The sequence below is a fragment of the Wyeomyia smithii genome, chromosome 2 (genome assembly GCF_029784165.1).
Source record: "Wyeomyia smithii strain HCP4-BCI-WySm-NY-G18 chromosome 2, ASM2978416v1, whole genome shotgun sequence".
NCBI classification, from domain to species: domain Eukaryota; kingdom Metazoa; phylum Arthropoda; class Insecta; order Diptera; family Culicidae; genus Wyeomyia; species Wyeomyia smithii.
Window position 1 is genome coordinate 66,353,225 of NC_073695.1, and position 23,486 is coordinate 66,376,710.

A 23,486-nucleotide genomic window follows, 5' to 3' on the forward strand; every position below is an offset into this window, starting at 1 on the left:
AAATCTTTATAACGAAATTAATGACAGGTAGAAGTGGACGTACCTTATTATTATCACCATTTAAATCGTTGAGAACAACCAGCTCTACCGACTCTGCGGCTCCATTGCACACTAAAACTTCGTCTGCTATTTCTGCTGCCACTGGAGGGGGCGGCGGTGGCTCAGCTAGGTGGCTACTGCCACTAGTTTCGCCTGCCTTATTGGAAACAATCGTGGCCAGTCCCATGGCGCCCGTTGCAGATGCCATGCCAACATCCAGGTTATCGTGAAGATCTCTGAAAAATACAATCCCATAGAATAAAATATTTTCTAACACATCGCATTACACACAAGAGCAAATCAATGGATCGATCAACCAACGTTCGAACTACAGCTCTAATCTCAGCATTCTAATACTAACTAGTCGCCAGGCGCAAACGGCCGGAATGACCCACTTGCAGCAAGTAGTTTGTAAAACCATCCTACTAGAAAAAAAAAACACAAACTACTGTAACGACCACCGATGGTATGTGATTAGCGTCTGGACGTCACAAACGCTGACAATGGGCCATTTCAGCGGCGATCCCAGCAAATGCGGTATGAATTAATTTTTAGCCTCGCGGACGACAATTATGTGGCTCAAGGTTCCACACTCTCCCGATGGTACACGCAAACCAAACAAGTTTTTTAGTTTGTCGATTGGTATGCAAATTTTGCGCCCCTTGCACCAATACAAACCGTCGAAACTGTCGATACCCGCTTTTGCACGTCGCACGCAATTGATGACTGTGGTGAAAACTGAGCAAAGCACGATGTAAGTAAAAAATGAAAAAAAAAAGAAGTGATTTGCCTACTGGCCCTTCGAGCAGACAGAGAGAGAAGAGAGTGATTGCTGAATGGGATGCACGTTGATGGTCAAGAATGGTTTCAAGCTGACCAAAAATATTTATGCCGCGATACGCAACTTATGAGCAGATAAATATGCGTAGAGCGACACAGTTAGTAGAGGTTTACTTATGGACCGTTAACAATGAAGTCATTTTGAAGTCCCATAGGGGCTTTCGCGTATCGATACGGACCGATCATTTCCGATTTAGTTGCAATTTGGCATATTTTAATAAAAATGTCTTTTTTGATAACAGTCTCTATCATTCAATCAAATTATTGCTTTTAAATTCAAAAATTGCAATAATTTAATAATAAAAAGAATTGAATTTTAAACTTATTATCTAACAAAAACATCTTATTCGAATAATATCGTGTCTTCAGCAAAGTTCGCATACGTTCTATACGCATCTGATAGCAAAAAGATGAACAATCAGGGTATCTAGTCAACTTCGGAATAAAAATCCCTGATTTTTCCAGAAGCGGTAAACGATTGTTCTAAAACGATTGTTACAGAAATACAAATGCAATGGTGGTAATTTGATTTTAATCAGGGTGGCCAGCGAACCGGGAAAACCGGGAAAAAGCCGGGAATTCGAAAATGAACTGGGGAAACTGGGAAAAAGCCGGAAATTTCAATGCTAAACCGGGAAATTCATCATGTTTATTTTAAACATTACACACTGCCTGACTTTTTTTTCTGCCTTGGATTTATTCGCAGATTTATTCTCAAAATAGCTATGCCTTGTCAGAGAGTTATGAAACACGGATTATAACGGTTGATGTGATCAAAATTCGAAAGTTCTAAGCCTGTTTTCTGTGACTGCTTAAAATAGGCACCGCTGCTTAAGCCGTTCCTTACCCTACTTTGTTTCTTTCATGAAATTGTTCCATCGAGCTAGTCATCGTATGGTCGAGCCGCGACTGAAATAATAATTGAAATACTGAATTTAACCCGGGCTTTACCTTATTTTTCGCTGCAAAATTTTTTTTTCGTTATCTTATTATTTCCTCTTTTCGAACAACATCTCATAAAGAGTTCATACCTTTCCTTTTCTGTTCGTTAAGGTTCTTCATCACTCTGTCTCCACTTTTCGAATTTTGTTAGTTTTTCTTCAAGAAATTTTTTTTCCATCCCGGTTGAATACATTTCGCCTTTTTTCCACTTATGTCCTGAATAACTATTAATCTATTTATTACGCTCGCGCTAAAAGATTGAAGAAAAACCTCTTTTGGATCATCGATCAAACCTTTTTTGGATCATCGAATCGTTTACTTTAGGCATAAGACTATCAGATCGATAGCTAGATACTGCTACATAAATATATACATATTGAGCTTATTTTAAAAAATTTAGAAGAGTTTTAGGCAACTAAACTGTCTACCTAAACCCTTTTTTTAAAATCACTTTTTGTTTATAAAATATTCTTTAGTGAAGGTTTAAACCACCTGCCACACAACATTTATTTGACACGGCACAATACGTTTAAACCACCTTTTTTAATCTTTCCAAATGATAATTCAGATAATTATCTAATAGTCTTCTTTGACAACTCTTCTTTATCTCTCGTCGTCATTACGATATATCGAATTCAAATGCTAGTCAAGATAAATTTTCGAAAAAAATACGCAAAGTTGCTTAGTTCTGCAATGACCACACACCCACAAAGCTTCGTAATAATCTGAGGGTGCTACCAGCCTTAGTAGAGTTGGCACTAAATCCGTCTATACTAACCTTTGAATTTTGTTATACAGTCAGGTTTTTCACGATTTTTCTCCCGCGGATTTCCAAATAAACGTGTTTTTTACGCGAATTTTTGAACTAACGCGGTTCTTACGCATTTTTTTTCCTGTATGCCTAAAGGGCGCTGGGTTCTGAAATGCCACTGCGACATTCTTGCTGATTGTCTTTTGTGGCGGGCCCCGATTGCTGTGCACAGGCTACGGATTGCTCGTACTCATTGATGGAGTAGTACTGTTTTGTTGTAAACCTGTACCCCAATTAGGTACAACATAGTTGATGAAACTAATGACTTGCTTGGGATTAGAGCTCCGTACTCCAGAATCGGCAGGTGTCGTTCAACACTACACCGATTTTCTTTAAATGTGTCCGGTAAGGAGTCCCGTGATTATCCGTAGTTCACTACGATTTAGACTAAGTAACTTTCTGGCGGTTCCAGGATTCGGATAGATTAATTGTTTAGCTTGTCTACAACCCTGTACCTGTTGCCATTGGGATGCTATTTCTAGCCTTTCACAAGTTAGTAGTTCGCATTTGATAGCGGAATTGAACGCACCAAGAAACGGCTCAGGGCCAATAAATCGCTGAGCTGATCCCTGTTTTGCTAGGTAGTCATCGTGTTCATTACCCTCGACTCCGCAATGTCCGGGTACCCAAAACAGAAAAACTGAGTTCTGTCGGAAAAGTTCCCGTAGAGTTTCCATGCATTCCCAAACAAGTTTGGAAGCGCATTTGACGGACTTAAGTGCTAGTAGTGCTGCTTGACTGTCTGAGAATATACCGATTTTCGCATGTCTGTAGTTGCGTTGCAGACATATTTTTGCGCAGATATATCTGGCATATACCTCTGCTTGAAAAACGGCGGGCCATTTGCCCAGGGAAAACGTTTCCCTGATACCGTGTCCATATATACCCGATCCCGTTAGGGATCCCATTTTCGAGCCATCCGTATGAAAACTGACGATGCCAGGTGGAAGATTAAGCCCTCCGTTGTTCCACATAGAGCGGTTTGTTTCAATCACTCTATACGGAATACCCATATTGGTCCTAACGTCCTGGATGGTTAGTTAGTTTGAACTCCTTAAGTATGCGAAGGTGACCGATTTGGTCCCCTTCGAGTATTGTTTTCCTCCTTTGAAACCTTAGAGCGTCAAGCTCTTCTTCCTTTTTCACATGAAAATGTAGAGGCAGTAGACAGAGCATAGCTTCCATGGCTGCAGTTGGAGTTGTTCGCATAGCGCTGGTAACCGAAAGACATGCAAGTCGTTGAACTTTTTTGAGTTTGGCTTGGGCAGTCACTTCGTCACCTTAGGCCACCACACAAGGGCAGCATAGGTGATTCTTGGTCGGGCAACGGTCTTGTAAGACCAAAGTGCCAAGTCTGATTTCAGTCCCCAGGTCTTACCGAACAGAGCTCTGCAGGCCCGGATCGCCGAGGTCGCTTTCTTAGCGGCATGATCCAGCTGTGCAGACCAGTTCAGTTTCTTATCCAGAATAATTCCGAGGGATTTGACTTCATTGCTGAAGCCCAGTCTAACTCCATTCAGTGTTCGAGGAGTTATGGAGATCTTCCTTCGTCCACTGGATGGAATTAGAACCGTTTTTGAGGGGTTTATGTTTAGACCCTCCTGTAGACACCATAACATGGTGGCATTCAGAGCCGCTTGCATTCGGCTCGCCAGAGTTGCGTCGTGTTTACCTCTGACGATGAGGACGATGTCATCAGCGTATCCAATGACCTCCTAACCAAGCTGTGAAAGCTTATTGAGAAGTGCGTCGACAACTAGTGACCATAACAAGGGCGAGAGAACTCCTCCTCGCGGGCATCCCTTGATCACCGACATTGTAACAGACGAATCTCCCAAGGTTGCCGTGATCACTATGCTAGGAAGCATTACGTGTATCCAACTCCTTGAAGTGTGGTCGATTCCCTTATTGAAGAGAGCCGTAGTAATTAATGCAAAGGACGTGTTATCGAATGTTAAATATCAAGAAAGGCACATAGCGCCGTCTCCTCATATTCCAGAGACTTTTCAATCAACGTCACTAAGCTGTGAAGAGCAGTTACTGTTGACTTGCCGCTTTGACAGGCATGTTGGTTCTTATGCAGCAAAGAGTCTTTAGGAAACTCATCACGGATATATTTATCCATTATTTTTTCCATCAACTTGAGAAGTCAGACTTATGGGTCTGAAAGTCTTAGGTAGGGGTTTGTCCTTTCTTCCAGCTTTGGGGATAAACACGACCTTCACCTTCAGCCAGTTATCCGGAATATCGCCCAGGATGAAGAGGTTTATGAATTCGTACACAATAGCTGCCTCCGATTTTTGTAGAAAGATGGGTGTTCATAAGAACCTCCAACGTTTCCTTGGTAGTGACAGTGAGGCATCCATCCTCTTTCCATACTTATCCTTAAACCATTAATATGGTCTTTGGACATCACCTTTTGGAGCCGCGTAGCTTCCGGCAGAGTTTGGATTCTTTCACAGAAACTAACTCTGGATTTCCGTTTGGCCTTGCGTAGCTCGGCGTTGTACTTAATGAGGGACGCTCTGTAGTCGTCCCAGTTAGCCGTGACTTTTGCCCTGTTGAACAACCGTCTAATTTCCCGACGAAGGTCACTGAGTTGATCATTCCACCAGGGTACGTCACGGCATACTGACCGCTGTGTTAGTGTACAGTTTGCGTTAAAAGCATCCATGATTTTGTTTTGTAGATCATTTGCTGCCGAGTTCAGGTCAGGTGTTCCTTGAAGGATTCCCAATTTGTATTCCTAGGATTCTTGAACAGCTCACTTTTCAGAGAGTGAGCCTCTATGTTAAAAACAATGTGTCTGTGATCCGACAAACTGGGTTCATCGGAGACATGCCAATTTTTTACCATTTCGGAAATATAGGCGCTACACAGAGTTAGATCAAGGTGTTATTCCCTACATTACATATATTAACATCGTTCGAAGTATTCAAGAAGGTACTCACCCCTGTTGTTGGTTCCCGTTGAATTAACACGGGTTGGGAACCGAAAGCGTCTAAGGCGTCGTACACAAATTACGTAACGCATGAATGCATGGGGAAGGGGGGTTGAGTCCGCGTTACTTATTGTTACGTAGGGAGGAGGGGGGGGGGGGTAGTTAAGACAGTTACGTAATTGTGATGTTTGCTCTAAATTGAAAATTTCGTAGGGGGGTCAGGCTGTTCAGCGTTACGTAATTTTATGGGGGAGGGGGAATCATATTGAACGTTAACTATCGTTACATAGGGGAGGAAGGGGTCTGAAATCTAGATTTTTAGCGTTATGTAATTTGTGTACGACGCCTAAGTGCTTGTTGAGTAGAAGACTTAGTCAAAAAAACCCTTCGCCTTCCGCAAGATCAGGCATGATTGTCAAAGAGGACAATTTCAAATACCAGTCGTAGGGCGTCTCGGAATTTTTTCTGATGCCTTTCCTGGTGATTTACTTTACACTGACTTTTGAAATAACGCGGTTTTTTGCGCGTATTTTCAAATAAACGTGTTTTTTACGAGGTATGTATCCCCCGTTAAAAAACCTGAATGCATATTTTTTATTTATTTTTTCTTTGGAATCGTCTCCACTATACCAATTTATGTTTATCTGTTTGATTTTTATCTGTTCATCTGTTCACTTTTCAAGACCTATTCCCGATTCCACCTAAAGTGAGGTGACAAAAATTAGCTCCGTGAAATGAGATTGACAGGGAAGTGAGAATGAGAATAGGATAACTGAAATGAGTTTCCCAGCTCGAAAACCAGTCCCAGTAAGTCGATTTTGTCCATTTTTTAGACAACACCAGATCTCGACGTTTTATGCATTTCTAAGACATTTGGCATCTGAGCCAAGTTTTTTTTCTTCAATCAACCGCCATATCGGTGCTGATTATGGGAGTCACTTCACGATGAAATATATTTCACTCTCTCGCTCACTCCACTTTTTGAGACCTATTCCCGATTCTACCTCAAGTGAGGTGACAAAAATTAGCTTCGTGAAGTGAGATTGACAGTGAAGTAAAAATGAGAATAGGACAAGTGAAATGAGGGAGCTTCCCAGCCCAAAAATTTTTAAGTCCCGGAATATCGATTGAGCTGGAAACTTTGGAAACTTTTGAACTTTTGAACCCTACCGCTGAACGAAATTCGAAGGTCAATTTTTCCCTTATATTCCATTGCACAATGGTCCAGAAACCGAATTTAGGGGGAAATTTGGGTCTAGAGCTCTATAGCAACATTTTAGAGAAAAAATTTCTTCTACAAAGTTGTTACACATGTTAAAGCGCTCATTGAAAAATTATCAAAAATTAGGGTGACCAACATTTTCGATGCAATCGAGTATCTAACTTTTTTATCTTTGTAGATAGGAGAAAAATTTGTTCTACAATGTTATAGCTCCATTAATTTTAAGTACCTTTGTAAAAAAAAAGATTTTCTCTATCTTTGAAAACAACCGATTTATATTCAAAAAACATATTTTACGCTCTAACTTTTTTATTTCAAGTTTCATCTCAAAACTGTCTTTGGACGACTTTTAGAGCTTTTTAAGAGAAACAATTTGCAATGCTGACATCGTAAATATCTCAATTTTACTCAAAGTAATTAATATTTTCCATCAAAAAATATGCGTTTTTCATTTGTATGTCATTCATTTTGGGGCAAACATAAAAAATATCTCTTGGTCTCATTTTGAAGGGCATACTTGACTCTATAAATGAAAGAACTTTCAGAGATATGTTATTTTTTTTTAATTTGAGTAAATTCAATTTAAAAACAAGACGAAAATTTCAATAATTTTATACATTATGCATATAAAAGCACCCAGATTTATTTTTGATATTTTTTCTTATAACTAGACGTGATCACCTTTAATTTGACCCACAAAGATCGAAAATCGATCAATTGGTTCAAAAGTTATGAATTTTTTTTTAAATAAAATACATCGAATATAGCCGTTTTTAATGGTCACCCTATTTGAACAAAATTGGTTTCAAATGAACGGGCTACCTGAAAAACCCTTAAATTTTGAATTTTATGAAGATTGTTTGCCATATGGTTCAAAAATTATGAAAAGAAACGTGTTCTGAAGACTGTTCAATCTCACTCATGTTTCTCAGAGATGGCTGGACCGATCTTCATAAAATCAGTGTCAAATGGAAGGTCTAATTGCCCCATGAGACCCTATTGATTTGTTTTGCAATCGGACTGTTACTTTGCCTGTTATGTTTAAAAATGTGAAATTCAGCTATGAAAAGGAACATATTCCGAAGACTACTTAAACTCGGCCATTTTTGGCTGTTTTTTCTGCCAAAAATGGCCAATTTCCGTCTAACATGAGTATCTCCAGATCTAGAATGATACACAGCAGCTGAAATCGACCACAGACCCAATTTTGGATTCAAGGTTGGCGACCTCCGGTTCCTGGGAAACAGCTGAAAACGATCGAATAACACCTAATATGGGTGTTTCTCCAACCAGAAACCAGAAGTTGCCATCCTGCAACTCATGATGGTGTCTGAGGTCAATTTTTAGCTTCTTGCAACATTCTGGCTCCGGAGATACTCATGTTGGGTGGTATTTGGTCACTTTGGGCTGATTTTCAGAAACCGAAAGTCGTGATTTTGGACTTTAAAATGCCTGTGAAATCAATTTCTATCATCTGGTAGTTATTCTGCTTCCGAAAACATTCATATTGAATGCTATTTGGTCATTTCCGGATGTTTGCCAGACATCGGGAGCCACCATCTTAAAATTCACGATTGTGTCTGTGATCAATTTTTAGCTTCTGTGCATCTTTCTGGTACCGCAGATATTCATATTTAATGGGAATCGTCCATTTCAGGCTGTTTTTCAGAAACTGGAAGTTGCAATCTTACAATTCAAAATGTTGTCTGAAGTCGATTTGTGGTTCCAGTGCACCATTCCGATTTCGGAAATACCCATATTGGGTGGTATTTGGTCGTTTTCCGCTGTTTTTCCGAAACCGGAAGTTGCCATTTTGGATTACATAATGGCATTTGGAGACAATTTCTGGATTGAACGTCATACTGGTTAAAGAAACACTCATATTGGGTGGTATCTGGTCATTATCAGCTGTTTTTCAGGAAAAAATGTTGCCTGAGGTCGATTATGGAACATTTTTGTTACCACTAAAACATTCACCTGCCAAATATGGTTCCATTTAGTTGATTAGTTCGCGAGATGTGCAGAAATTTGTGCACCACTATGGACAAATTTGTGTTTTCTTGATTGGTTATTGAGCTGTGCGAAATTTGTGTTTCATTCGTATAAGACCCCTCACTTATAGAAGAGGGAGGGGTGTCAAACCATTATGCACATATTTGTTACTTCTAAAAACATTTACCTGCCAAATTTGGTTTCATTTAGTTGGTTAACTCTCGAGATGTGCAGCAATTTCTGTTGCATTTGTATGCAACCCCTCCCTTCCAGAAAATGGAGGGGTATTAAACCATTATGCACATATTTTTTACCTCCAAAAACATTCACATGCTAAATTTGGTTCCATTTTCTCGGTTAGTTTTCAAGATATGCAGTAATTTGTGTTTTACTTGTATGGCACCCGCCCTTCAAATAGAAGGAGGGGTGTCAAAAGATTATGGACATATTTTCAACCACTTAAAAAATTTACCTGCCAAATTTGGTTCCATTTAGTTGATTAGTTCTCGAGATGTGCAGAAATTTGTATTTCATTTGTATGGAACCCCTCCCTTCCAGAAATGGGAGGGGCGTCCAACTATTATGGACATATTTTTTACCCCTTAAAGCATCCACATGCCAAATTCGGTTCCACTTGCTTGGTTTGTTCTTGAGTTGTGCATATATTGTTTACAAATAATAAGTTTAAATGAGAAAGGCTAGGTCTGACCGCTAGGTGGATTAATTTTGGTTTTTTCAATATAAATCGGTTGTTTTCAAAGATAGAGAAAATCTCTTTTTTTACAAAGTTACTTAAAATTAATGGAGCTATAACATTGTAGAACAAATTTTTCTCCTATCTACAAAGATAAAAAAGTTAGATACTTGATTGCATCGAAAATGTTGGTCACCCTAATTTTTGGTAATTTTTCAATGAGCGCTTTATCATACGTAACAACTTTGTAGAAGAAAGTTTTTCTCTAAAATGTTGCTATAGAGCTCTAGACACAAATTTCCCCCTAAATTTGGTTTCTGGACGATTGCGCATTGGTCGCAGTTCAAAAATTTGTAAGTCCCAGACAGGGCTGCCATTCGCACACTCATTGCGCTCAGTGTGTTAATTTTACGTCAAGGCACAATGAGAACGGTACATACACTTACACATCTTGACAACCAAAAGGCACATAGCGAAAGAGCGAAAACGAAAAAACTATGAAAGATATCACCAAGTGAGAAATATTTCAAGAGATGAAGAACATAAACAACACCTTGTGAAGCTTTTTGTGACACCTTGTGTGAGAACAAAGAGCTTCAGTTTGAGCCAGCTAGCTGGCATCTCTATCTTATTTGCTTTGGCAGGGCTGCAAGTTGGTCACTTTTTAGTGACTTGGTCACTTTTTTTAAGCTGGTCACTCAAAAGTCACTTTTTTCATCAAAAAGTCACTAAAGTTACTTTTTTACGAAAAAAAGTCACTAAAGTCACTTTTTTTGCCAACTTGACCAGCCCTCATCAGCCCTGCTTTTTTAATGAAATTTTTGATGCCAAATATCTTAGATATCGTCGAGATCTGTTCTTTCATAAAAATTTTTTTTTGGGAATAACCGACTTTTTGGCACTAAGAGAAAATTTTCGAAACGGGAGAGTGATTTGAATTTAATATAAAAGATTTAAATGCAACTCCTAATACGGCCAAATACCAATCGCCAATAGTGTTGTTTTGCAAAAACTCAAAGTTTGATATGTCGCAAGCAAGGTTTCGCTACCATTTTTATTCTAGCCTGTGTCTCTGGAAGAGTTCTTACCCCACGGTTCCCCTCGATAAATCCGGAACAACGGAAAATTACGAAATGTCTTCTACTGTCCTAAAAACTATGATAAATTTGTGATCTTTCGAAAAAAGTTCGATCAAAATCGGTTCAAATCTTGGTAAAAGAATTTTCATTTTTTCGCCTCAGGAAGGGTCGGGTATGCAAGTGTTGAAGTGTTCGATATCGTAACGAAAAGTTAGGTCTGAATTTTGGTCTTGTCCGGTCTGATTGAAAATCGGAACGAGCCTGGTCCTCGTGGTTCTGTGGATAGCGATGTCGGTCGGCTAGCTCTCCCAGACGGTTGTGATGTCGGGTTCGATCCCGATCAGGTCGAGGATCCTTTCGAGCTGGAAATTTTCTCAACTCAGCACTGGGGCACAGTGTGCTTATCGGGTACTTATCCTACAACATGCAAAATGTGCCAAAAATAATATCGATAACGAATTATTTCAACTAATAATCTAGTTGATCGAGACCGCATTAGCCCTCCAGGCTAGCGTGCGATATTGTTTATTGTTCTGTTGCTGTCCGTTTGGGGTGCAGTTCGTTTGGTTTCGTTCCGGTTCGGCTCCAAGTCCGGTACGGTCTGTAATTTGGGAACGAATGTTGCCAATGATTTCAATAAAACGTTATTTTAGTGAAAGAATCAATCATAAATTCATATATGCATGTTACAAACTGTTTGATTCAAAAAGAACGATTCAAAACAAGTTTTACTATTTATTTCACTATTTATAACTATTTTTAATTTGATGTATTTTTCGATTGAACAAATTGAGGACACACAAGGCTGACTTTACAGTTTTCCTAACGAATGAAATATTTGTCGAATTCTAGCTCTGCTTCAGGGGTTACGTTGTTTAGCGTTGAGAAATCACCATTTGTGATTGGACACACATTACTCATTATACTAATATTTATCTTAAATACCTAAACTACTAACAACCCCACTTAGTTAAAAAAAAAGAAAAATAAAAGCTTGACGAAATTTGGACTTGTCTCTTGTAATATAATTTGGAATGAGCTAAGTATCCTAATGAATTCAAAAACTGGCAAATTTACATGCATCCAAAGCCCTAAAAATTCAAGAACAAAAAATTGCATCCATCAAGATTTAAACATTATTGAATAAAAAAAAAATCAAGTGTATCAACATTTGTCCAAAAGCTAGGAAAATCATAAAAATAATAGGGTTAATTATGGTTAAATGACCGTAACCGATCAGAACTCTTCATGACAGACGAAGCACTTAGATATTTGTCGCGTGTGAATGATAGAAGATCAAACTCTATTGTAAAACTATCAATTCGATCTTGTGAAAGTTAGCGTGTTCAAAGATTTATAGTATCATATGAATATAGTAAAACCTACGACACGCTGAACCGCATCCGAGCCAATCTCCGCTTTTCAACCACATCAAGAAGTTAAATTTACTACCCCATGAAAACCAAAAAAATCTGTAATATTTCCAGAAAATCTGCAATCTGCATGCAGATATCTGTATGAAAAATACGCAAGAAATCTGTATAAAAGCAGACAAATCTATATATGTGGCATCACTGGTTACAACTGAAATGATCTGCTATAATTTAGAACCAAACTGCATCGCCCGAAGGCAAACAAAGCCACCAATAGCTGTCAAACGCAAGTGCGCGACGTCACCGTGCGATGGTCTATTTGCTGAACACACATTCTCATGTCAGCCTACTGCAACTTGCAAGTTGATGCAACGTAAAAAAAATCATGAACACATGAACGCGCTACCCAACACACACAGCAAGTGATCGAGAGAGAAAGAATCAGAAAATCGGCATCTTCGAAGGTGCCTCTGCGGTCGTAAGCAGCACAAAAGGCAGAAAAAAAAAACAAATTCTCTCTCGCTCACATGCCGTTCAAATCGAATGGAAGAAAAGCTGTGTGCGTTAACATAGATAGTCACAATTTTACTCTGATCCCGTTTCAAACACGACGTGAAATATCACCAAAACCAATACTTAGCTTCTGTTTCCTGTCTCTCCAGTTGCATTTTGCGAGCCAGCAGCAGGAACTAGCATTGGGCGATACGACGGAGAGTATCGATACTTCAGTATCGATACCCGAGGAACCAAAAGTATCGAGATACCCAAAATATCGGTCAAGAAGTATCGATACCAGAAGTATCGATACCAAAAGTATCGATACAATAGCTGAGATTATTTTTTGAATTTTTGATATTATTGTTCCAGTTGAAAATCGAAATATCGACTCGCGACTTTCGATTTTTTTATCTTATGCACAATGCGCATAGTGTCGCATCTAGTGCGCTGTATTGCGCGTCAGATGCGCTATACAGCGCACTGGATGCGACATTATGCGCATTGTGTATAAGGTTAAAAAATGGAAAGTCGCGAGTCATTATTTCGGTTTTCAACTGAAACAATGATACATTTACTGAAAACCAGTAATCGATTCAGTGATTCGCGGAATTACAGCAAAACTATTTGCTGAACAGAAAACAGTAAATGAATGTTTGCTGGAATCCAGCAAAAGAATTGATATGGCAAAAAATTTACGTCAAGCTGTCATTAGTAAAACGCGCCAAATCGCTGTGCAGCTGGTACGGGATCATCGCTAAGCTCCTGATAGCGAATATGGGACCATAGCTAAGTCCTTGTTGGGCTAGATGAACTTAAAAGTTGAAATGATAATCATACATCTCTAGTTCAACAGTAATTTGCCTATGATCCGATGTGTGGATGGAATCTGGTGCCTGACGGAAACATGGTTCCCTTGAACTAACTGGTTAACCAGCAAATTGATTTATGCTTTGCTGAATGAACAGCAAATTGTCATAGCTGACAACCAGCAAGTTGTATTTTGTTTTACTGAACATGCAGCAAACGACCTGTCTCATTTATGCAATTGAGCATTACTGAATAATTAGCAAATTTCATTTTGCTGAACAGATTGCTGGAAGCACAGCACACCAAAAATCAGCAAAATTTTAGTGGTTTCCAGCAATGAAAAATTTGATGTGCCGACTTTTTGTTGTGTTTCTGGTATCTATCCGCATTCTCTAGAGCAGCATGAATCAAGTGACTTCACAAACAAATACATACAGGTAATGCAGAAATTCTGAGCTCTGACAAACAAATGAATTTAACAACTTATATCTTCAAGATTTGTATTCACTGGCCCAATGGTCTGTGAAGCTCCCGTCTTATTTGTATAAATTATTGACACACTTCCATATTAATTGATGAGGAAGTTGATGACATAAAAAAGTTAGATATGTCAGCGAAAATAAGATAGTGAAATCTACCGCTGAATTTGTCTAACTAATTAATATTGCAATTTTATTTTTCACTTGTATTCTAACTTGTGTCGACGGAAAGCATGAGTTGGTTTCCGCTTGCCAATAGACCATTTCACGAGACGTTTCTGCACTCAATTGATGAATGAAATTTTGACAGAAAGCTCGGAACCGCTGACATGACGCACGTGAAAGCAGCATCAATATCAGCAGGATCCGTGACACCTGTCAGTTCGTAAAATGGTCTATATTCGATCTGAACAGTGTAACCAGAAAACTTATATTTGTTTTTGAAATACAGTCAAATTTCGCTCGTTGGGCTATGTTTAGTTGGGCTACGTTTAAGTTGGGTTCCCGCTCGTTGGGTTATAGCTCAGCTAAATCGAAGCCAAACATCATTTCTGATAACGTTGAATTTCGTTTGAGGAGTTTGTGGATGCATTTTAACGCAGAAAGTAGAATTAATTCTAATAAAAACAAATGAAGCTGAGTATAAATGTAAACAAACAATATTTTAATCAATTGTCAGAGAAACAATATAAGTTTTGTGGCCTAATAATGCAACGTAGAGCTATGCCTATTTTTGAAAGTATTTGAGAACACGTTATTATTGAGCACTCCTTTTTGGCTTTAAATGTGAGGCTTAAGTAAAACAAATTTCGAATTTGGCCCTATGCTGCGCTTGGCTCAGATTTTGACAGTTCGTTTGGCTCACAACATTATCTCTATCTATTTCTCCATCTAAGTTTTGCTAGTGCAAATAGACTTGTGCGATATTTATACTGACAGTGGCAGCTTTTCAGTGGTTCCAGCTCGTATCAACTAGCTGGCATCTCAATCCGATTTGCTTTGCTTTATCGCAGCGGTTCAACGATGTGTGGGCTCCACTGACACTGACAGACAGCATAACATAGCGTATGAAAAGTGGCGGTGATCTCGTGTACACATTGAGATGTTAGCCCTTGTAACATGGCGCGATGTCAGCTAGCTGGTCTGTATGCATGAAAGAATATCGATACAAATATCGCGGTTTTCAGTATCGATACGGTCAAATATCGGACGCTCGTGTATCGATCCAAAAATTCGAAATATCGCCTCAAAAGTATCGATATTTCCGATACCGATACAATATCGCCCATTGCTAGCAGGAACCACAAATGCAAGAAAGCTTTGCACTTCGCTGCGCGCAAAGCTCAGCGGAAGATAAAAAAAAACACACAAACCCAATCGATGTCAGTGGAGAGGACGTGTTGAACCTCATTCCTTCTTTACGGTTTCCACTCTCTTTTCACTAACATTACCGTTCACTTGGTAAAACTCAAAACGTACACGAATGGCGAACTATATCTTCTGTGCCAATTTACACCTCATAATCACTTCCAATTTTGATCTTCTAATTTTCACTCCACTCTAACTAATTTGTATCTACACACGCGACACCCGATATACTTGAAAATTTACAACCTTTCATGACCTCTAGTGCGAAAATACCAGACATCCTTAAAGCTTCTAAAAATCGAAAAATACCAAATAACTTTTACTGAAGTGATTTTAGAGGCCTACTATGTTCTAGACATTTTTTCATATTTAACATCCTGCCGAACATACCTAGGGCAAATTTTCAGTTTTTTCATAGGGTTTATAACATTTTAGATAAAAAAATGCACCTTTCCAAAATAAAATTTCTCGAAAAGCTGCAAAAAGCTACAAAAACAACAGTCTTCACTCGGAAGATGGGGATTAGTACTAGCTTCCCCAGGTGGTTTCACTAGTTTCTTGCAGTCTCTTAAAAGCTTGGGCGTGGGTGAAAAAAATTAGTTTATTTTTATTTTTCGGCATTTTTTCATGTTTTTTTTCTTAAAAGATGTACAGAACCGAAACGATTTTTGATTTTTCATTGAAAAGTACGAAAAGCATTTATATTTACGGCATTGTGTATTATTTGGAAAACATAAAAATAGAAAAAATTTATTTTTCCGAAAATAATTGTTATGTCACTAGTGTATGCAAATGCCAAGGTTTTTTTTTGACAAAACTAGCAAACATTCTTTGACGTTTTTCCAATGCTTGAATTCTGAAAAGAACCTGTCAGCTCAGAGATAGATACCCTTATTTATTTAAAAAAAAAAGAATCCTACCGCGTGTTTTTTTTTAGGGGGGGGGGAGTTTGTAATGATTTATTTATGTACTAAAATATCTATTCAGAATTAGTATTGTGTGTTCTGCCACAAATGGTGACATTTCAACACTATTATATATATTTGTACGCTTTTTAGTATTATTGAATGTTATTAGCTTTCGCAGTTAAGATAATGTAATTGTAGGAAAATTATTAAACCTACTTGTCAAGAAAAAAAAAGTAATAAAAGGAAAAAAACGAAACTTAAAATGAAATTAAAATAAACTTAAAACTATCTTACTGACTATAAAGTGAGCTAATCGTTGCTATTGAGGATTGCAACGATTTTTGTCGGAATTTGTTGATAATTTGGCTTGGCATATTTTCTAATGTTTCTACATTAGTGAGCCTATGTAGCTCGTTCGTGCTAAACCAGGGAGGACACTTCAAAATCATTTTCAAAAGTTTATTCTGAATCCTTTGAAGTGTCTTCTTCCTGGTTGCACAACAACTTGTCCAGATGGGAACTGCATATAACATTGCTGGTAATAAATATTTGTTTGTAAATTAACAGTTTATTCTTGAGACAAAGTCTAGAATTCCTGTTGATAAGAGGATATAAACATTTGATATACTTATTGCACTTTGACTGGATATTTTCAATGTGCTCCTTGAAAGTAAGATTCTTATCATAAATTAGCCCTAAGTATTTAACTTGATCAGACCAATTTAAGACCACACCGTTCATCTTAATAACGTGGTTATGGGTGGGTTTGAGAAATGAAACTCTTGGCTTATGAGGAAAAATAATAAACTGTGTTTTTGAAGCATTAGGGGAAATCTTCCATTTTTGTAAGTATGAAGAAAATATATCTAAACTTTTTTGAAGCCGACTGCGTTTAACACGAAGGCTTTTTCCTTTTGCGGAAATGCTTGTATCGTCACAAAACAGAGATTTCTCACAACCTGGTGGTAAATCAGGAAGATCAGAAGTAAAAATGTTATATAAGATTGGGCCAAAGAGACTCCCCTGAGGCACACCAGCTCTAACAGGCAATCTACTAGATTTACCATTTAGATAGTTAACCTGGAGAATGCGGTCAGTTAAATAACTTTGTATCATTTTTGTGAGGTAAAGCGGAAAACTAAAATTTGACATTTTAGCTATTAAACCTTTATGCCAAACACTGTCGAATGCCTTTTCTATATCTAGAAGAGCAGCTCCAGTCGAATAGCCTTCAGATTTATTAGTTCGAATCATATTTGTTACTCTAAGTAACTGATGAGTAGTGGAATGCCCATGGCGAAAACCAAACTGCTCATTTGCAAAAATTGAGTTCTCATTAATATGTGTTATCATTCTATTAAGAATTATTCTTTCAAAAAGTTTGCTACGAGAGGAAAGTAAACTAATTGGTCGATAACTTGATGCCTCAGCTGGATTCTTTTCGGGTTTTAAAATTGGAGTGACTTTGGCATTTTTCCATTTCGTAGGAAAATGTGCTAGTGCAAAGCATCTGTTAAAAATTTTAACCAAGAAATTTAAAGAGTTTTCGGGAAGTCTTTTGATGAGGATATAGAAAATCCCATCATCTCCTGGTGCTTTCATGTTTTTGAATTTTTTGAGAATGGTTCGCACCTCATTCAAGTTTGTCTCCAATACCTCTTCGGAAAGAAATTCTTGGGTGGTGATCTGAACATACTTTTGGTTTACTTCATTTTCAATAGGACTTACTACGTTCAAATTGGAGTTATGAACACTCTCAAACTGCTGAGCAAGTTTTTGAGATTTTTGTTCATTCGTTAGAAAAATGCAATCACCATCTTTAAGGACTGGCATGGGCTTCGAGGGTTGCTTAAGAACCTTCGAAAGCTTCCAGAAAGGTTCTTAATAAGGTTTTAGTTGTTCAACTTCTCTCATGAAATTCTCATTTCGCAAGAGATTGAATCTATGTTTAATTTCCTTTTGTAATTATTGAAAAATAATTTTCAAAGCAGGATCACGAGATCTTTGGTATTGACGTCTCCGTATGTTCTTCAAACGTATAAGAAGTTGAAGTTCACTGTCAATAATTGGTGCATTAAATTTCACTCTTGCCTTAGGAACTGATAAATTCCGGGCATTGAGTATTAAGCTGCTAAAATTTTCTAATGCTCTGTCAATGTCAGCACTATTTTGTAAAATAATATCATCATTCAAATTTTTTTCGATCGTATAACGATATCTATCCCAATTAGTCTTGTGATAATTTAACACAGATCTAGTGGGATTTAAAATAGTTTCATGGGAAATAGAAAATTTTATGGGAAGATGATCAGAATCAAAGTCAGCATGAGTTGATAAATCACTGCATGAATGGCTTTGATTTGTTAGTACCAAATCAATTGTAGATGGATTCCTAATAGAAGAATAACATGTGGGACCATTTGGAAATAAAACTGAATAAAATCCAGCCGAGCAATCATTAAACAATATTTTTCCATTGGAATTGCTTTGAGCATTATTTAAAGATCGATCAGTGCGTCTTGAACTGCCCTACAGATCAGACGTTTTTTCGGTTGCTTGTGGACTGGTCTTTGACTGCCTATAGCTTCAAAGTTTGTGTTTTGTCAGTGTGTCTTTTAAAGACTACCTGAAAGTTATTTCCCATCAGTCTTTCTCAAGACTACCTACTTTTGAATTTAACATTTGTTTTAACTTTTTTCGTATCACCTGAAATGGCTGGACGGAAAAAGAAACCTCGCATCGCTGCGGGGAGGAAAAGAGAGGCATCTCTTTCTGACACTTCGAGTGTCTGTAGTGACAATCCTTTTGATATTTTGCCTGAGCAAGAAGCTGGTGAAATGGAAGTTATTAATAATGAAAATATACAAAATATAAAATCTTTAAAAAAGGAGAAAGTTCCACCTATTGTGGTAACTATTTCTTCTGAATTTAATATATTCAAAAAGGAACTTTCAACGTTTGTTTCTGACGTTAAAGTTACCTATCAAATTGGCCGTAGAGGTGAATGCCGCTTATTAGCCGACTCAGTAAAGGGTCGTGATCGTCTTGTTCAGTATTTAACTGACAAGATGTACAAATTTTTTACATATGACACCAAGAACGCCAAGCCGTTCAAGGTTGTCTTGAAAGGTCTCACCAACGATCAAACCGTTGATGAGATCAAACTTACTTTAACAGAATTACTTGGCATAGCCCCTACCCAAGTAATTCTAATGAAACAAAAATCACGAGGCGAAAACAGTCAGAGAACTGGAATTTCCCTTGTTAATTATTTAATTCATTTTAACCGCAATGAGGTTAACAACTTAAATTTTTTGAAAAAGCACATGCTTTGTATAATGTGCGTGTAAAGTGGGAAATTTATAGGAAGTATGGCGGAGGTGAAAAGCATATCACCCAATGCCGTACTTGCCAACGTTATGGCCATGGTTCCAAATTCTGTAACATGGACCAAAAATGTCTTAATTGTGGAGACTCTTCTCACAAAAAGGACACATGTCCTGTGAAAGAGAGTAAAAATTTTCGCTGTGCGAATTGTAACGGCAACCATATGTCAAATTTTTATCAATGCCCAGTCCGTTTAGCAATTGTTAAGGCAAGGCAAGGTAAACAAAATTCAATTTCTCAATTAAAACCAACTTCAAAACAAAATTCTCCAAGCGTACCAGTGACGCATAGTTTACCTACTCCTTGGCATACCCGTTTAACTTATGCACAGGTTACAGGTAGTTCGAACGTTATACCGCCTAGTGTTGGTAGTTCGAAAATGACCGTTAATATGGGTAAGCAAAACACGCTAGAAAATAATTGTACACCTATTACTCCAGCTAATATTGCTGCCGAAAATATTTTTTCTAATGTCAACTGCCTGGGGCCTATTACGGCAGGTAAACTTTCTTTTTTGCAACAGGCAATGTTCGATCTTATGAACGCCATGTTGCAGGCAAAATCAATGTTTGAAGCCATTCAAATAGGCACAAATTTTACTATTAAAATTGTTTCTAATTTAAAATTTAGCAATGATTTTAAATAAAACAATTAAAATATTAAATTGGAATGCTCGCTCATTGAAGGCCAATGAGAATGAGCTTTTTAATTTTTTAACAGTAAATAATGTGCATATTGCAATTATTACTGAAACATTTTTGAAACCTAACATAAAATTAAAATATGATCCCAATTACGTGGTTCATAGATATGATAGGATTCAGGGTTCCGGCGGTGGAGTTGCAATTGTTATTCATCGCCGAATCAAACATCGTGCTCTTCCCCATCTTGAGACGAAAGTTATTGAAACTTTGGGAATTGAAGTTCAAACTGAACTTGAGATTTTATTTATTGCCGCAGCATATTTACCATTTCAATGCACACGCGAGCTCAAAAATTATTTTAAAGGTGATTTACAAAAACTCACCAGAAATCGTTCGAAATTTTTCATAATCGGCGATTTTAACGCTAAACATCGTTCATGGAATAATTCTCAAAGTAATTCCAATGGCAAAATTTTATTCAATGATTGTTCTTCAGGATACTATTCTATTTTGTCTCCGAATAGTCCTACATGCTTTTCTTCTGTAAGAAACCCTTCAACAATTGATTTGGTGCTAACAGATCAAAGTCATGTATGTAGTGATTTGATCACACATGCTGACTTTGATTCTGACCATCTTCCAATAACTTTTTCTTTATCACATGAATCTGTTTTAAACCCTATGAGCTCTGTTTTTAATTATAACAAGGCTAATTGGGAAAGATACAAAACTCATATTGAGAGAAATTTGAATAATGAGCTTGATTTGCAAAACCAAGTGAATATTGATTCTGCTTTGGAAGCATTAAAATGTACAATTGTTGATGCCAGGAATTATTCTGTTCCAAAGGCTCAAGTGAAATTTGATTCACCAATAATTGACGAAAATCTTCAACTTCTAATTCGTTTGAAAAATGTCCGCAGACGTCAATATCAACGTTCTCGTGACCCTGTTTTTAAAACTATTTATAAACATTTACAGAAAGAGATTAAACATAGATTTACTCTTCTGAGAAATCAAAATTTTGAGACTAAAGTTGAAAAATTGAAACCATATTCAAAACCTTTTTGGAAGCTGTCGAAGATTCTTAAGAAACCTTCAAAGCCTCTTCCAGTTTTAAAAGATGGTGAACGTTTTCTTGTATCCAATGAACAAAAGGCTCAGAGACTTGCTCAGCAGTTTGAGAGTGTTCATAACTCAAATTTGAATTTTGTGAGTCCAATTGAAAATGAAGTCACACGTCAATTTGATTTAATTTCTTCCCAGAATTTTTTACCTGCAGAAATAATTGAAACTAACTTGAATGAGATTAAATTTAAAAAAAAAAAATTTAAAATTTCAAAAATATGAAAGCACCTGGTGACGATGGAATCTTTAATACACTAATCAAACATCTCCCTGAGAGCACAATAGAATTTTTAGTGAAAATTTTCAATTGCTGCTTCAAAGTTGCATATTTTCCCAAATTATGGAAAAATGCAAAAATTACTCCAATTTTAAAACCGGATAAGAACCCAGCTGAAGTTTCAAGTTATCGACCAATCAGTTTGCTTTCTTCAATAAGTAAACTGTTTGAGAGAATTATTCTTAACAGAATGATGTCACACATCAACGAAAATTCAATTTTTGCAAATGAACAGTTTGGATTTCGCCATGGGCATTCCACAACTCATCAATTGCTCAGAGTTACTTATATGATACGAGCTAACAAATCTGAAGGTTATTCCACTGGAGCTGCTCTTTTAGACATAGAAAAAGCATTCGACAGTGTTTGGCATAAAGGTTTGATTGCGAAATTGCAAACTTTTAATTTTCCAATTTTCCTAATCAAAATTTTAAAAAAATATCTTACTGATCGAACTCTGCAGGTTGTCTATCAGAATTCAAAATCTGATAGATTTCCTGTCAGAGCAGGTGTACCTCAAGGTTCAGTCTTGGGTCCAGTCCTGTACAACATATTCACTTCAGATCTTCCTGATTTGCCTCCAGGATGCACAAAGTCATTGTTCTGCGATGACACAAGCATTTCCGTAAAAGGAAAAAGTCTTCGTGTCATATGCAGTCGATTGCAGAAAAGTTTAGATATTTTTTCTTCCTACTTGCAAAAGTGGAAAATCTCTCCCAATGCTTCTAAAACTCAAATGATAATTTTTCCGCATAAGCCTAGGGCTTCTTTCCTCAAGCCAAACAATAATCACGTTGTCAAGATGAATGGGGTTATTTTAAGTTGGTCCGACAAGGTTAAGTACTTGGGACTAATTTATGATAAAAAACTTATTTTCAAAGAGCACATTGAGAGTATACAAGCCAAGTGCATCAAATATACAAGATGTTTATATCCTCTCATCAACAGGAATTCTAAACTTTGTTTAAAGAACAAACTTTTGATTTACAAACAAATTTTTAGACCAGCAATGCTTTATGCTGTACCGATCTGGTCAAGTTGCTGTTCAACAAGGAAGAAAACGCTCCAAAGGATTCAGAATAAAATTCTGAAAATGATTTTGAAGCGTCCTCCTTGGTTTGGTACACTCGAATTACATAGACTTACTGGTGTTGAACCATTAGAAGCTATGTCAAATAGAATTATCAACAATTTTCGACAAAAATCGTTGCAATCCTCAATTGCTACGATAAGCTCTCTTTATAGCCAATAAGTTAGCAATTAAGTTAGTTGTAAGTTAACTTCCCCTTTTCTGACAAGTAGGTTTAAATCCCTACGAATGATAAGTCCTAATTGCGAAAGCAAACAAATCCTAACAATTAAAATTACAAATTTCTAACAGTGTTGAGAAGTCACCATTTGTGATTGGACACACATACTCATTATTTACTAATATTTATCATAAATACTTAAGCTACTAACAAATCCCCCCTTAAAAAAAAAAAAAAAAGATCGATGTTTCGCATTGAAATCACCGATGATTAAAAATTTAGATTTATTTCTTGTGAGTTTTTGCAAATCTCCCTTGAAATAATTTTTTCGCTCACCAGTGCATTGAAAAGGCAAATACACTGCGGCTATAAATAAAATGCCAATACTTGTTTCAATTTCAATTCCCAAACTCTCGATAACTTTGGTTTCAAGATGGGGTAAAACACGATGTTTTATTCGACGGTGAATAACTATTGCAACTCCACCACCGGCAACATCAATTCTATCAAACCTATGAACTATAAAATTTGGGTTCTTTTTTAGTTTAATATTTGGCTTTAAAATCGTTGCAGTCACAACTGCAATATGCACATCGTGGACTGTTAGAAAATTGAAAAATTCATCCTCGTTCGCTTTTAAAGAGCGAGCATTCCAATTTAGAAAATTTACAGCATTATTTAAAATCATTGCTGAATTTCAATTTCATAACAATATTAGTTGTAAATTTTATACCTTCTTGAACAGCCTCGTACATCGAGTTACAGTTCAACAAAACGGACATTAGCTGCAGCATGGATTGTTTTAGG

At 37.2% G+C, this 23,486-nt stretch overlaps 2 protein-coding genes across 3 annotated transcripts in view; one reads left to right on the top strand and one right to left on the bottom strand.

The window, feature by feature from the left end:
* Positions 1-23,486, top strand: part of LOC129721444 (tyrosine-protein kinase receptor torso-like) — a 91,803-nt gene that overhangs the window by 23,024 nt on the left and 45,293 nt on the right. The gene's annotated exons all lie outside the window — the stretch shown is intronic.
* LOC129721446 (uncharacterized) overlaps positions 1-23,486 on the bottom strand; it is a 37,354-nt gene that overhangs the window by 746 nt on the left and 13,122 nt on the right. The window contains exon 3 of the mRNA XM_055674002.1: positions 44-275. Within this exon, the coding sequence (XP_055529977.1) occupies positions 44-275 (232 nt within the window). The remainder of the gene's footprint in view (positions 1-43; positions 276-23,486) is intronic.